At 40.4% G+C, this 9,194-nt stretch overlaps 2 protein-coding genes across 2 annotated transcripts; one reads left to right on the top strand and one right to left on the bottom strand.

Moving 5' to 3' along the window:
• Window positions 1-3,958: 3,958 nt before the first annotated feature.
• LOC120291647 lies at window positions 3,959-4,501 on the bottom strand. The gene has a single exon (XM_039309314.1). The coding sequence runs from the start codon at window positions 4,499-4,501 to the stop codon at window positions 3,959-3,961; it is 543 nt and encodes a 180-aa protein (XP_039165248.1).
• Window positions 4,502-5,482: 981 nt separating this feature from the next.
• On the top strand, window positions 5,483-8,902 carry LOC104439063 (anthocyanidin 3-O-glucosyltransferase 7). The gene is made up of 2 exons (XM_039309313.1): window positions 5,483-5,789; window positions 7,878-8,902. The coding sequence occupies exons 1-2, from the start codon at window positions 5,483-5,485 to the stop codon at window positions 8,900-8,902; spliced, it is 1,332 nt and encodes a 443-aa protein (XP_039165247.1).
• Window positions 8,903-9,194: the final 292 nt, after the last annotated feature.

Below are 9,194 nucleotides of genomic sequence, written 5' to 3'. Positions count from 1 at the left end.
TCAGTCAAACACAATTGCCTATACTTTGCTGCTCAACTAGGCTTGTTAACAATAGATGACAATACCCAATTCAATCAGATCACTTTAGGGTTTAACAAATATTGGAATATCCATTAACCCGATTATTTAAAATAGAAAATCAATTAATTAATGTAAGCCCATATTATAGGAAATTTCCAACATTCTCCCACTTGGGCTACATTAATTAACTTATTTTATTTTGAAAAAGATTTTATATCGAAAACGACACTATCGGATTAATAACTAAAATTTTGTTTTATGTGGCCACAACTTTTAAAAATAATATTCCAATAATGACATCTCAATACCGATCCAATCCTATATAACCTCAATATAGGACTATGGAGATCAATGTGTTAAGAAAATACCACAACACAAGACCTTCCATAATCACATATAATAAGTATTATATTTTCATGGATCATGGGCCTAGTAGTGTAGTAAAAAATAGTGCCAACATGTGATCAAGATATACACTATTTCTTATCGGTCCTCAATGCAATTTCTCAACGACATGAAACTGCATTAGCGCAATTTCTAAACAACATGAAACATAATCACAATCCAACATGAGATCTCATAATCAGTGACATCCAGTCATCTTTAAACTAAAATTTGTTTAAAGATACTGTTTTATACTTGCATTTCTCAGTCAACAGGAGAAAAGATAACAATAGAATCAATAACAACAATCATTGAAAATAAATGCTTTAATAGACATCATAAAAGCATTATCAGTATGCACGTAACTATAATATCCAGAAATACAAACTATATAACTCCCACTAACAAAAGAAATCAAAAGATTCTAAAACACCCATATTCTTTACATGTTTTTTAAACAAAATGAGTCGCAAGTCTTTTGTTAGAGGATCAGCCAACATGAACTCAGTTCTAATATTTTCAATTACAACGTCTCCATTTTTGACCAAGTCCTTAACAGTATAATATTTGATCTCCATGTATTTGGACGCATTACTAATCTTGTCATGCTTGGAATAAAACACAGCTGCAGTGTTGTCACAGTAGATCACCATAGGTCTAGCAATAGAGTCCACAACATGCAATTCTGAGATCAAATTTCTGAGCCAAACTGCTTGAACCGACGCACCGTAGCACGCTACAAACTCAGCATACATTGTAGAGTTCGTAATCAAGGTTTGCTTTGTGCTCTTCCAAGAAATAGCACATCCAGCCATCATAAAAATATATCCAGAAGTTGATTTTCTATCATCTGAACAACTAGCAAAATCAGCATCTGAATATCCAATCACTTTTAGGTCATCAACTCTGCTATACACGAGCATGAAGTCCTTTGTTCGTTGTAGATATCTCATCACCTTCTTAGCTGCAACCCAATGTTCTTGACCTGGATTCGACAGATATCTTCCAAGAGTATTTATAGCAAAAGCAATATCAGGTCCGGTACATACTTGTGCATACATAAGACTGCCAACTGCACTAGCATATGGAACATTTTTTATGACTTCCTTTTCAACATCATTATTGGGGCATTGTTCTATACTTAATTTATCTCCTTTCACAATAGGAGCTTCACCTGACTTACAGGTCTGTATATTAATTCTTTTCAAAACACGATCTATATAACTTTTCTGATATAACCCTAGAACTTTCTTAGATCTGTCACGATGAATCTCAATGCCTAGAACAAAAGAGGCTTCCCCAAGATCTTTCATATCAAACTTTGAAGATAGAAATTTTTTTGTGTCATTCAATAGATCAACATCACTGCTAGCAAGTAAAATGTCCTCTACATAAAGTACTAAGAAAATATATTTATTCCCATTTACTTTCATGTAGATGCATTGATCAAACTTATTTTCTTCAAAGCCAAATGATCTCACAACTTTGTGAAATTTTAAGTACCACTGACGTGATGCTTGTTTGAGACCATAGATGGACCTTTGAAGTTTGCACACCCTATGTTCCTTTCCGGCTTCTTTAAACCTTTCAGGTTGCTGCATATATACTTCTTCATCCAAATCTCCATTTAGAAAAGCTATTTTGATATCCATCTGGTGAAGCTCTAAATCAAAATGAGTCACCAAAGCCATGATTATCCGAAAAGAGTCTTTAGTAGATACTGGGGAAAAGACTTCATTATAATCAATACATTCTCTTTGTGTGTACCCTTTTGCAACTAACATTGCCTTGAATCTCTCGATGTTGCCCTTATTGTCTTTCTTGGTTTTGAATACCCATTTGCAGCCGATTGGTTTATGCCCATCGGGTAAATCAACAAGTTTCCATACTTGATTAGTTGACATGGACATCATCTCGTCATTCATCGCTCCTAACCATTTATCTGACTGATCACTATTAAGAGCTTCTTTGAAGGTCGTCGGATCAACTATACTTCCAATGTCAAAATCAACTTCTCCAAGATAGACATGATAATCATTTAAAAGTGTTGGTCTTCTTTGTCGCTGTGATCTTCGCACAGGCATTTTTGGAGCCGCATCATTCATCTGGGGAATTTCATTTGTAATGGGATGATCTATCGCCATATTTTCAGTATTTACTTCTTGCTGAATTTCCACACTGTTAGGATCTCGCATAGAATCATCATGTAAGATGGGCAATGGAATAGAGACCGTTTTATTTGGTTCTTCCATTTCAAAAGATTGAGAAGAACTCTTTTCTGCAACATCTAATTCCAGGAATTTAGCAGTTTGAGATTCAACGATTCTAGTGCCACGAGAAGGACAATAGAACCTATACCCTTTAGAATGATTAGGATATCCAATAAAATAACATCTAGTAGTCCTAGATTCAGTCTTCTTCTAAGAAGGATCATAAATTTTCACCTCTGCAGGACAACCCCAAACTCGAAAATGATTCAAGCTAGGTTTCCTCCCAGTCCACAATTCAAAAGGTGTTTTCGGCACCGATTTACTAGGTACACGATTCGATATATAAGTTGCCGTTTTAATCGCATCACCCCATAAGTATTCAGGCAAATTAGAACTGCCCATCATACTTCGTTTCATCTCCATGAGTGTACGATTTCGCCGTTCAACTACACCATTCTGCTCAGGACTCCTAGGCATTGTATATTGAGCAACAATACCACAGTCCTGCAAATATTTTGCAAACGGTCCCTTTTACTGTCCAACCTCAATATATCGTCCATAATACTCACCACCGCGATCAGATCTAACAATCTTGATAATTTTTCCCAATTGTTTCTCAACTTCAGTACGAAATACTTTAAACATTTCAAGAGCATCTGTCTTCTCCCTAATTAGATAAAGATAACAATAACGGGAGAAATCATCAATGAACGTGATGAAGTATTTATTTCCACACAAGGTGGTTGAGTATGGCCCACTAATATCAGTATGAATTATCTCCAATAGATTTTGACTACGAGTAGCGCCTTTCTTCTTTGTTTTAGTTAATTTTCCCCTCACACAATCAATACAAGTCTCAATATCATCTAAGTCAAGAGGAGGGAGAATATCAGCCACGATAAGTCGTTTTACCCGTTCTTTGGAGATATGCCCCAATCGCTTATGCCATAGCAATGAAGATCTATCTTTAATCAAAGATCTCTTAGCAACAACATTCTTGACATTGAAAGAGCAATATGGTCTATCGGGAGATAAGGATAATCGATATAATCCATCAAACAAAACACAATTCCCAATAATTCTGGAATCATAACTCAAATCCACTATTTTATTCGCAAAATGAAGACAATATCCAGCTTTGTCAAGCGAAGAAAGAGATACTAAGTTTCTCCTAAAATTAGGAACATAAAAGACATTGTTCAAGACAAGCTGAAAACCAGAATCTAAATTCAAAACAACTGTCCCTATGCGCTCCTCATCAACTCCAGTATTGTTTCCAACTTTAAGCTTTGACTCCCTTAGACTTGGACTCCTTAGATTTGTGAGACCCTGTAAGGTAGTAGTCACATGAACAGTAGCACCAGAATCAAGGCATTAACACTCCATGTCTCATTCTGAGCACTATAAGCAGTCTTAATCTGGCTAAATTCAGCTGACAAAACATTTAAGGCGTGATGCACAATAAAATTTTCAGAAAGAACAATTTCGTGGGCCTTAAGTTTGGACTGAATGTGGACCATCTTCAGTATAAATTCTCTAACACCCATAGCAGCATCATACCTCATGTTCGTTAACTCACTCGGCAAGTTCCCAGCTTCGGCCTTATCTGAGACTCTATATCTTTCTCCCACTGCTTCAAGGAACTGTCTGGCATTCGTATCTTCCGGCAAACCACTAATCAGATGCTCAGCAATAGACCTCTTCATAGCAATGAGGCTCAGTCGATTAGATTTTTCCCATCTAGCATAATGGGCCTTTTGATCTGCAGTACTTTGATCATTGGGCCTGGCGGGTTCATCCTCACATAGATCCAAGTCCATATCAACAATGCCCAAAGCAAGCTCTATATCTTGCTTCCATCTCTTAAAGTTTGATCCAGTTAACATTTCCACCGTGGCATTGTTGTTATTTACATCAAAGGTAACTATTTAACACACACAATGCAATATGATCAATTATGGGCAATAAGCAACTCAACAAAAATAATCAGTACATCATAAACTCCCCTTTGGGCAGAGTGTATAATGCACCATTATTTTTCCCAGCATGAAATTTATAAAACAACAAGGAGAATTACATATAATTTTCAAGGATCCATCCCCTTCGGGCAGACAAATCCTTTAAATCATACATCTCCATAGGGAGAATTACCAAAAAAGTCCTAAATCTATTGTAATTGTGCAAATTCAATCCTAAACTTTTTTTTTAGCCAATTTAGTCCTAAACCTTTTACGATTGTGCCAATTCAGTCCATCCCGCCAAAATTGGCCGGCCGGCGCTGACGTGGACACCAGTCGTCAGGCGAACGCTGACGTGGAATTTTTTTTTAACTTTTTTCGAATTTTTTAATTTTTTTCGAATTTTTAAATATTTTTTCGAATTTTTTAATTCTTTTTTTCTTTCCATCATCTTCTTCGCCTCCTGGCCGGCCGGCGAGGGCGAGGCCCCGCCAGATCCGGCGAGCTCGGCCCTCGCCAGATCCGACAGGGCGTCGCCCGCCGTCCACAATGCGGCGCCGATCGAAAGCCGCGAGCTCGCTTGCACTCCGGAGGCGCAATCGCAAGGCACGGATTGAGGCGGAGAGAGAGAACGGTTCCGAGCGAGCGGCGAGGCGACCTCCTCAACCATCGAATCTTCGGGTGACTATCCCTCTCTCTCTCTCTCTCTCGTTTGACGTGACCGAGCGGCGGCGACGTAGCGGACGACGACGGGTCATGCGGCGCGGTTGCAGTAAGCACGGAGTACGCTCGGCCAATTGTGGCAGCTGATAGGGTTTCGAGGGAAGACAACGGCGACGACGCGTCAGGCGGCAGCTTGTCACCTGTTCGTAGCGAGGGTACGGCACGGCGGCGTTTCTGGTCCGCGAGATGGCGTCAGCTGCTGCGATGGCGACAGACAGCAGGGATTTGTCTCCAGGACAGCGTCAGGGCTACACTGAAGTAGATGCTGGCAAACGACAGCGACGCGGCGGAGATCCGGTGCAGCGACGGCGTCGGGGGTTTCGGGCAGCGTCGACGGCGCCTCCTTCCTGCTCGGATCTGGCCCCCTTCTCTAGTTTCTCTTCCTCTCTCCGGCCCCTCTTCGCAGATCTGGAACTCCCTTGCCCGGAACTCCTCCCCTCCGGCCAGATCGAGATCTCCCGGCGGGGCCTCGTCTCGCCGGTGGCCGGGCGAGGTTGGCCGCGGGCGACCTCGCCAGATCTGGCGGGGCCTCGCCCTCACGAGTCTCGCCAGCCCTCGCCTCCGGCCGGCTAGGAGGCGAAGAAGATGATGGAAAAAAAAAAGAATTCAAAAATTAAAAAAAATATTAAAAGTTCGTAAAAAAAATTAAAAAATTCCACGTCAGCGTTCACCGGACAACCGGCGTCCATGTCAGCGCTGGTCGGTCAATTTTGGCCGGATGGACTGAATTAGCATAATTATAAAAGGTTTAGAACTAAATTGGCCAAAAAAAAAAAAGCTTAGGACTGAATTGGCACAATTGCAATAGGTTTAGGACTTTTTTGGTAATTATCCCCATCTCCATAATATCAACATAGAGGGGAATTACATATAATTTTCAAAACATTTATCCCTTTGGGCAGATAAATATTTTTCAATTATACATCCCCATCTTTTAAATATGAGAATAAACTTCATGTTATTTTCCAAATTAATATACACAATAACCCCCTCTGGGCGAGTAATTGTATATACTAATTTTTATCAATATGGAATTTCAAAAAATTTATGCCCAAAATTCATCAAACTATAAGAAACACTTTACAACATGTGTTTCCAATTATCATATTGCACTTTTGAAACAACAACTTTTGCCACAACTTTTTTGTAATTATAATATTATTATAATATTATTTAAATATTTCAGACTCCCGCGGGCCCAGGACCCGCGAGCAACCCTAATCAGACCACGTGCCAGATTTGCAAGTCCTAAACCCTTACGCGGCCCATTGTTTTTAAATTGTAAATAGCCCATGTAATAGAGAAGCCCATCTCCCCTTTTAAAATTGGCCCATGAAATGGGCTACGAATTTAGCCTACGAAATTAAAAGAAAAAAAAAAGTGCAAAAGCCCATATTTAGGCCCAGGCCCGGCTAGAGGTCTTCTTCAACCTCCAGCTGAGTCACGAATTTGCAGCAAATCGGGTCGTACGACCCGGTTTCGACCCGAAGCTCCGAAGGCACAAATTAACATGGTTTTTGATGAAATTTCCTCATGGGTTTTGCTTATAACATCAATTTAATTAACTATATTTAATTAAACGGAGAAAAACTAACTAAATCCACCACATACAAGCTTGAAGATTTTGGATCCAAGCCTCCCATGGCCGAAAATTAGGTTTTCTTAAATTTAAGCCCTAAAACTCAATTTAATACAACAAAAGGATACTAAAACAAATATATAACAATACCCATACATCTATTTGCATCGAACATCAATCAATTGCAAGTAATTCGGAAATTCTAGAACTTTTTCATGCACAAACCCTAGAATTTCAAATTCAAAATTCTCTCTTAATTCTCAACAAAATTATGCAAATTATATATGGTTGGAAACATCTCAACATGTAAAACAAAAGCCCTATGGTTAAAGGATTAATCAAGCAAAAAATCTACACGAAAAAATAATGCCCATATTCGGCTCAAAGAGGAGGATTTCAAATTTGTCCATAAAAAAAAAAAAATTGGGTTTTACAATCATATACGATCGGCTTTGATACCACATGTATAAAATTATTCTCATAAACAATTAATCTTTTCAGAACAAACGGATCCATACATGATTGTAAAACACCAAGATCAATAAATACAACGGAATTAAAGCGTACATGTTTGAGCCATTACTTCACTTTAAGAAAACTAGATCACTTTGATAATTAGGGATCTATCGGAATACCAGATTTTCCTCTCTATGACCTATTTCGATATAGTAGCTTTTAACGGGATTAAAGCAACTGATAGGTATAACCTACCCTTTTATAGGCTAGAGAAGGGACCTAGCAAACCCTAATCAACAGCGTGTCAATTGGGCCATTCCCATTACGGGTTTCAGTTAAACACAATTGCCTACACTTTGCTGCTCAACTAGGCCCGTTAACAATAGATACCAATACCCAATTCAATCAGATCACTTTAGGGTTTAACAAATATTGGAATATTCATTAAGCCGATTATTTAAAATAGAAAATCAATTAATTAATGTAAGCCCGTATTGTAGGAAATTTTCAACAGTTTTCTGACAGATGCTCTCGTGACTTTTGCAGGTGAAATGGCAGAGAAAGTGCAGGTTCCCTGGGTAGCCCTCTGGGTCCCCACTCCGTATTGTTTAGCGGCGCACGTGTACATTGACGTCATAAGTGAGCTCCGTCGTGAATCCTCTGGCGGTGGCACCTCCACTGACAACAACGACGACAACAAGAGCCTCGGAGTAATTCCCGGATTATCTATGATGCGCATTTCAGATCTTCCTAAGGAGCTAATCGATGATCAGGATACATCAAGGAGTGCATGCATGCTGCGCGAGGTGGGGCGTGTGCTCCCACGTGGCACTGCCGCTGTCGTCATGAACTCCTTCGCAGAAGTGACCCCGACACCTCTGATGGCGGACTTGAAATCCAAGTTCAAGATGCTCCTCCAAGTGGGGTGCCTCGCGGTGTCATTTCCCCCGCTGCCGCTGCCGTCGAGCTCCACCTCTGACACTACCGGTTGCTTGACATGGCTCGATGCTAGAGAACCTCGGTCTGTGGCGTACATATGCTTCGGGACGGTGGCAATGCCATCGCCAAGTGAGTTATCGGCTATTGGAGAAGCCTTAGAATCTACTAAGACACCATTTCTATGGTCCATCAAGGAAAGCGCGATGGCATTCTTGCCCGAGGGGCTCCAGGAGCGGACGAGAGAGTATGGAAAATTTGTCCCATGGGCTCCACAGGCCCAGGTGTTGAGCCACCTGGCATGTGGGGTCTATGTGACGCACTGCGGGTACATTTCGATGTTTGAGAGCGTGGTGGGTGGCGTGCCGATGGTATGCAAGCCATTCTGGGCGGACAACATGATGAATGGGAGGATGATAGAGGAAGTGTGGGGGATTGGAGTGAAAGTAAAAGATGGGACCATAACCAAGACTGGGATAGAGATGGCACTGGAGGTGGTGTTGAGGGGTGAGGATGGGAAGGAAATGAGGAAGAAAGCTGGTGAATTGAGGGAGAGATTGGTGGAGGCTGCGGGGCCTAATGGGATTGCTGATGCTGATTTCAAGGTCCTTGTGAAGCTCATCTCCACTTCATGAAGTGCAGCGTGCACTAGGGCCAATTTGCAGCAGATTTTAATCGATTTACTGAGTGATGTGTCTCAAATTGCCATTAGTTGTGAAAGACCCTCTACTTGCTTAAGGTCTATTTAAGTCCGACGTAATATTTAATAAATCAATCTCATGTACTCATGGTTAATGCTTTTGATGCTCTGGGTATGATATGAACTCTCCATTCTAATTTTGGTATGGCCTTGAACGAGTTTTGATATAGGCCTTGCTAGCATAATAGTTTTTGGATTATTATGAGAATAACGGCTTATTATAAGTC

This window comes from Eucalyptus grandis, chromosome 3, assembly GCF_016545825.1.
Source record: "Eucalyptus grandis isolate ANBG69807.140 chromosome 3, ASM1654582v1, whole genome shotgun sequence".
Classification (NCBI taxonomy): domain Eukaryota; kingdom Viridiplantae; phylum Streptophyta; class Magnoliopsida; order Myrtales; family Myrtaceae; genus Eucalyptus; species Eucalyptus grandis.
The sequence above is the reverse complement of the archived record's forward strand: the minus strand, read 5'-3'. Positions and strand labels throughout refer to the sequence as shown.

Bases quoted from the DNA above. Each gene is read 5' to 3' on its own strand.
- LOC120291647 (XM_039309314.1), bottom strand. From the start codon at position 4,501: ATGTTAACTGGATCAAACTTTAAGAGATGGAAGCAAGATATAGAGCTT.
- LOC104439063 (XM_039309313.1), top strand. From the start codon at position 5,483: ATGGCGTCAGCTGCTGCGATGGCGACAGACAGCAGGGATTTGTCTCCA. The intron at 5,790-7,877 runs GTTGGCCGCGGG...TGACTTTTGCAG, and splicing joins CTCGCCGGTGGCCGGGCGAG to GTGAAATGGCAGAGAAAGTG.